The 7,500-nt window shown below is 36.4% G+C and overlaps 1 protein-coding gene across 1 annotated transcript in view; it reads left to right on the top strand.

Moving 5' to 3' along the window:
* kcnh2b (potassium voltage-gated channel, subfamily H (eag-related), member 2b) overlaps positions 1 to 7,500 on the top strand; it is a 190,570-nt gene that overhangs the window by 105,441 nt on the left and 77,629 nt on the right. The window contains exons 4-5 of the mRNA XM_084398443.1: positions 478 to 969; positions 1,557 to 1,768. Coding sequence (XP_084254569.1) covers positions 478 to 969; positions 1,557 to 1,768 — 704 coding nt within the window. The remainder of the gene's footprint in view (positions 1 to 477; positions 970 to 1,556; positions 1,769 to 7,500) is intronic.

Here is a 7,500-nt window from a genome sequence, read left to right on the forward strand (position 1 = left end):
TTGTTAGTTCATGTTAGTAAATACATTAACTAGTGTTAAATAATGAACCTTATTGTAAAGTGTTAGCAATATTACTAACGTTTAGCAACTTCAGTGACTGTCTTCAGCTGGCTTTTTGTTACATATTTCACATGCAAAAATGTTAGCCAGTCACAAAAGAGATAATTTACATAATAAAAACCATATTAAAACCTGCATGTGTGGTAAATGGTCATAAAAAGTCTCGAATTGAGTCTAATGTCTTGACGTTTTCTCCGTGTGTTTGTCTACCTTAAACTTAAAAAAGATTGTCTTTCTCGTTAAACGTCATTTAAATACATGAATATTCGATTTTTATGAGCCCAAATATTCAAATACAATATTTTTGAAAAATGCCCATCCCTAATGAAATCCTGCCTATGTGGAAAATGTTCATAAAAGATGCACAAAAAAAACAAAATGGTCTTGACGTTTCCTCTGTGTATTTGTCTGTCGCAGATCGAGCTCGAGGCATCCGTTTACGCCTCCCCCTCCTGAACTCCCGGAACAACAGTAAATCTTCTCTGCGGGAGGATCCCGAGACAGGCCGAGGAACGGGTTTCTCCAGCAGCTCCGGTCGACAAAGCCCCGAATCCCTGGCGCTGGGAGAACTCCTCTCGCTGCCAGAACACAAGCGTCCCTGTGTGGCCACCGGCTCCACCCGCTCCACCGGCCTCGTGACCTCACCGTCCTCTCGTAACCTGTTGGGCAGTGACCCCTCGTCTCCTCCTCCGGCCCCCCCGCACCCCATCACGCTGCCTCTGGGTCAGTCCTCGCCTCGACCGCACCGGCTCGACCTGGACGCCACGGTGTCCAACTGCAGCCTGAGCAACAGCCGCTCGCGCGAGAGCTTTCACAGCATGCGTCGCGCGTCTTCAGTGGACGATATCGAGGCCATGCGGCCGGAATGGGAGCGGAAACACCGAACCCGACCCATATGCAGCAGCACGGGTGAGAGGACTGAGCTGGAAATGCATGAAATTAAAAGTGATATTAAAAGTACCCTTGTAATCAATCATTTTATACCTTAAAATGACATATTTAAACGTTTTTTCCTCAAAATAAAATTTGGCATGTCTTAAAATATCTTGAATGTAACTCGACACGCATTTAGTATGTGCGGGTCTATGAATATGCAAATGAGCCCCGCCTCCACTCACTCACTCAGCTCAGAGATCCACTGGTTGACGATCACACGTTGATCTGATTGGTTACAAGGTAGTTTGTGACGTCAGAAACACCAGCGATTTCAAAGCGTGTTTTTGAGACTGTCTTTGGTTCACTGCAGTTTTAAGGAGGAAATACTCAGCAATGGTGTCGACTTATGAACTTACACATGGTTTGTCTTACAGCGTATTAAAAACACCACATAGACACATAAACAACATTAAAAGCTGGATTTGCACCACATTAGCAAACAGAAGAGACTTGCAATTACAATTGCAAAAATCTTAATATCGTTCCAATCCCAAACGGTAGTGCAGATACAGTGTGATTTGCTAATAAAATACTGTAAAATGTCCTGTTTCTTTCCTCAGGCGCCGTGAACAACAAGTCCAGCATCCTGAACTCTACCTCTGACTCAGATCTCATGCGTTACCGCGCGATCAGTAAAATCCCCCAGATCACGCTCAACTTCGTGGACTTTAAACCGGACCCGCTCATCTCCCTCCCGCCCGGAGAGATGGACATCATCGCTCCCTGCAAACTCATCGACCGCACACACAACGTCACAGAAAAAGTCACTCAGGTAAGACGGTTCTGCTCTTCATCCTAAAGCTGAAGAATGCCAGGGCATGAATTAATTAAAGGGGTCATCGGATGCAAAATTCACTTTTATATGGCGTTTGCATATAAATGTGTCTCTGCAGTGTGTGGACACAACCACCATACAATGATAACAATCCAGTCACTCCTATGTCATATTGCTTATGCTCCGCCCACGACCACTGACGGACTGTCCTGTATTAGCATATTTCCCATATTAGCATATTTCCCGTATTAGCATATTTCCCATATTAGCATATTTCCTGTATTAGCATATTTCCGCCCTGAGCCATTTGTACACTATCCGCCAAGGCATCACTTTAGTGTCTTGTGTCGACACGCCCCATTGAGAGAAGGGGGGGCTCATTATCATTTAAAGACACTGCACACCTGCTGACTGCACACATGGTCACATGATCTCCTTGTGTTTCAGTAATGCAGCAGATCATCAGGTCATGTGACATCCAGTTGTTTCATATGAAGCATATTCAATACATCCATGTTTAATACAATTCAATTCTATCAACAGCATTGGAGACATAATGATAAAAACCACCATAAATTGTTATGCACATTTTTTTATGAATCTTTTTTAAATAATTTTAATTATTTGTTAATTAATTTTTCCATACAAAAATGTGGTATTTGTACTGCAAAGTGTCGAAACTGAGATTTTTTCTTTAAATAAAATGCATGCACAACTAATTTTGATAATTTCTTACTTAATTATTTCATAAATAATTGTGTTATTTGAACGGCAAAGAAAATAATTACATTACTAAATTATTTGTATGCATATTTTTGCTCATTATTTTTTAACCTAATTATAACATCTTTTCATGAATTGTTCCTTACAAAAATGTTATTTGTACTGCAAAGTGTTTAAATTGAGAAAATAATTTGTATGCAGAGCCTATTTTAATAATTTTTGTAACTATTTGTAACATTTTGTTAATTAATTATTTTAATTGATCATTTAAAGAGACATGCACCGAAACGGGTCGCTGTGAGCTGGGCTGTTTTTGAGGAGGTAAAGAGGTGTTGTTTTACACAAACATTGAGGAACTTTAACCAAAGTATGTTACAAACTTTACATGAAGAATCATCACAACTTGTGTTAAATGTGCGTCCGATGACCCCTTTAAAACTACAAAGCTGGAGGATTTGATGTTTTTAGCGTTGGCTGTCTCTCTGTGTGTTTGGGTTTTGAGACCGAGACCGAGATGTTTGTTCTTCTGCTCTAAATGAGACGGCTCTTCTTTGGCTTCACATGATGGAAAGAAAAACATCATCGAGAGATATTGGTGGCCCAGATCAAACCTCTCGCAAACGCTTCTGATCAAAGACAGTTTGTAAAGGAAGCTGTTGATGTTGGTCTTGAGGGTTTATCTGGCAAAGTTGAACTCGTATATCATTCTGTGTTTGAAGATGCAGTGATTAAACTTCAATGACTTTGACAACATACACTCTTATCAAAAATAAGTGTTTAAAAAGTAAGCTTTCACTCACAAACGTCACACTCACTGACTCTCTGTGTTCTGTGGGACACAAATCCAGATGTTTCCGATGCCATGGAGTCTGGATGAGTGCAAGACATCAATAAAAGTATCAGCAACCTTAAAATCATCATCGACTCGGCTATTAAAATTACATCACGGGGTCTTCGGTCATTTTCCACTCCTTTTTGATCTCTGAACCCTATAGGTAGTTTTCTTTTCAAAACGTATTTTTAACGTATTACGATTAAAACGTAACGATTAAAAAGTATTTTAACATTTGAGAACTCCTACAGTTTGTAAATTAAAAGTAAGTAAAAAAAAAAAAAAAAAAAGTTATTTTAAATAGTAAAAATCAAGATTAATCAAATTACATTTCTCGATTCCGGAAGTTTATTATTTTTTATTCAGAATTTCTACTTGATATTTTAGAGTCAGGCATAACTTGTAAAATGTATATCCATTATAAAAATGCTCATGGCGTTTTAAATACTTTATTATGTTTATTAAATGTATTAATTTATTATTAATAAAAAATATTATTATTAAAATTATTTATTTATATAAAATGTATTATGCTTCCTCACAAATCAAGGTTTTCCAAAACTTGGTCCTTCAAAGGAAACAAACAGTTTACAATAACAATATCTATTTTTTTTTTTCGCTTATTTTCACGATTGTTTGTCTGATTTTAAGTCATCCTGCACTTTTATTATTTAACAAAGAACCTTTATGTTTAAGAGTGTAATGAAAGTCAGTTTCCAGATAAAGTTGTCGTCTGGGATGTATTGCATTTAATGCATTGCGTACGAGGTGAACCTGTTCATGCATCGACTCCCTGGGAAACCTTGACCCATGACCTCGATGTTTGATGGATGACGCTGAACTCAGTAACTTCAGTGTCTGACCTCCTCGCTTCACTCAGTCTTCATTAGAGAAGAGTTAAACGCTCATCTTTCCCCCCCGGCGGACGTAACTGGGTTAATTTAATACTCGGGACGCGTGACGCCCGTGTGCTGATGCTCATCTCTGGCAGATTAAATGAAAGAGGGCGGCTGGGACTGACGCTTCGTGATGAAACCATGACAGATGAGCATGTGCTTCTCAGAGCGTCACGGTCCTGCACACCTGCTGTCCTGCGGGTCACATGATCTGTGCATCTCCTTGTGTTTCAGTAATGCAGCAGATCATCAGGTCATGTGACATCCAGTTGTTTCATATGAAGCATATTCAATACATCCATGTTTAATACAAGGTCAATTCTATCAACAGCATTGGAGACATAATGATAAAAACCACCATAAATTGTTATGCACATTTTTTAATTAATCTTTTTTCAATAATTGTAATTATTTGTTAATTCATTTTTCCATACAAAAATGTGGTATTTGTACTGCAAAGTGTCGAAACTGAGATTTTTTCTTTAAGTGATATGCATGCACAACTAATTTTGATCATTTCTTACTTAATTATTTCATAAATAATTGTATTATTTGAACGGCAAAGAAAATAATTGCATTACTAAATTATTTGTATGCATATTTTTGCTCATTATTTTTTAAACTAATTATAACATCTTTTCATGAATTGTTCCTTATAAAAATATGTTATTTGTACTGCAAAGTGTTTAAATTGAGAAAATAATTTGTATGCATAGCCTATTTTGATAATTTTTGTAACTATTTTTAACATTTTGTTAATTAATTAGTTTATAAAGAAATGTGTTATTTGAACTGCAAAGAAAAAAATTACAACACTAAATAATTTTATGCATGTTTTTGTTCATTTTTTTAAAATAATTTTATAATTTTTTCATTAATTTCTCCACACAAAAACAAGTTATTTAAAATGCAGTGTGTCTAAATTGAGAAAATAATTTAATGGAGATTTTTATTATGTGCATTTTTGTTTTTTCATAATAATACTTTAATTCTTCCATACAAAAATGCTACAAAGTGTCTAAATTGTCCTTCTAGGACTTTAGTTGTTTGTCGTTGATGCACTTCCTGTGGGAAGAGTTTTCTAGCTAATATCCTGAATCATTTCAGCTTTTAGAGGATATTTATAATTTAATACCTCGTCTTGATCTCGATTTAGATTAATAAGCATCAGATTGTGGGCAACCGTTATCATCCCTTCATCATAAACTGCTCTTTTTGTTGTAAGCTGTTGTCATGATGATGCTGATGATGTGATCACTTTAATTAGAGCGATTAGATCATCTCTAATCAGCGTGCGTGTGTGTGTGTGTGTGTGTGTGTGTGTGTGTGTGTGTGTGTGTGTGTGTGTGTGTGTGTGTGTGTGTGTCAGCGAGCGTTCGGTGTGTCACTTCCTGTCCCGTCCACCACAGATAAAGCATAATGAAGCTGTTTCTAATCTGTCCACAGCAGGATTTAAGGAAGAATTCACTGTTGATTGCCGCAGTGAGTCTTTGTGAGATGAGTTTGTGTGTGGCTGTGCATGTGTGTGTGTGTGTGTGTGTGTGTGTGTGTGTGTGTGTGTGTTGTGCTTTGAGCTTTTGTGCGCTGGATCAGACTGTGTATTGAGTCTATCAACTACACTACCGGTCGGGAGTTTGGATGCACCTGCTGTTCATTATGACCAGTTTCAGTAATATTTAAAAGCATAAATAAGAGAAATTAAAGTCTGGGAATGATAATGTCATCAATCATAACGAGCCACAAATAAAAACTCGGTAACACTTCACAATAAGCTTCATTAGTTAACATTAGTGAACTATCTAAGTTAACATGAACTAAGAATGAGCAACACTTCTACAGCATTTATTAATCTACTAATACATTATTAAAATCAAAGGTTGTATTTGTGAACATTAGTTAATACACTGTGAACTAACATGAACAGCTGGATTTTTAACATTAACAAAGATGAATAAATACTGTAACATATTTTGCTCATTGTTAGTTCATGTTAGTAAATACATTAACTACTGAACCTTAATGTAGAGTGATACCGAACGCTGTTATATTTGATCTTCTTCTGGGTGTAGATTCCCTCTGGACGTTCATAAGCTCTTCCTTCACCTCAAATCAAAGAGATTCATGAGTAAACTCTAATATCTGTGATTCTGGCAAACGCGAGTGTGTCCAAACTTCTGTCAGTGTGTGTGTGTGAACTCACTCAACAGGCTGAAAGCTTCAGAAACACACACACACACACACACTGTTAATTTACGGAGGTTATCATATAACAGCGTAAAATAACATCTATATGTGTGAATTCTTCTCCAGTAACAGCCAATATTGTGTTGTTTAGTTTGATGTGTGTGTTTCAGGTTTTAGAAATGAAAATACACTGGCCGTTAAAAGTTCGGCATAATTAATTTGTTGTTCTCTTTATTCGATTTTTAAAAAAAACAGTAAAAACAGTGAAATATTATTAGTATTTAAATCAGCTGTTTTCTATGTGAATATACAGTAAAGTGTAATTTATTCCTGTGATCAAAGCTGAATGTTCATCATCATTACTCCAGTCTTCAGTGTCACATGATCCTTCACAAATCACTCTAATATGAGGATTTGATGCTCAAGAAACATTTATGATTATTATCAGTGTTGAAAACAGTTCATATGTTTGTGGAAACCGTGAAACATTTTTAAGGATTCTTCGATAAATAGAAAGTTCAAAGGAACCGCATTTATTTGAAATATAGTCTTTATATATATTATTATAAAATGTCACTTTCTGTATAAATTTTTTTTTTCTAAATTGCTGAAAATTCAGCATTGCATCACAGGAATAAATTTAATTTCACAATATCTTCAAATAGAAAATAGCTATTTTATGATAATATTTCACAATATTACAGTTTTTACTGTATTTTTGATTAAATAAAGGCGACTTTTTACTACTAATGTAGGTCACAGTTTCTTTCTTTGACACCCCAGCTGTGTGTTTAATTCATGTTGGGCTATATTTAATGGCACACACACACACTTACACACGTGTACAGATAAATCAAGAACACACCACAGGAATGATGCATTAAGCTACCGATGTTACACAAACATTCTTGCTTTTCTTTCCTTAACCCACCTCACACACACACACACACACACACACACACACACACACACACAGATTTACCCCTTAATCTGTGTGTGATTGTGTAGGCTAAGCCAGAACATTGTATTTGTGTGTTTCCAGTAATCTCTGCATTGTAGAGATGAACTCTGACCCGCGTCTCGTTCCTCTCAAC

The sequence above is a fragment of the Rutilus rutilus genome, assembly GCF_951802725.1.
Source record: "Rutilus rutilus genome assembly, chromosome: 24".
NCBI lineage: Eukaryota > Metazoa > Chordata > Actinopteri > Cypriniformes > Leuciscidae > Rutilus > Rutilus rutilus.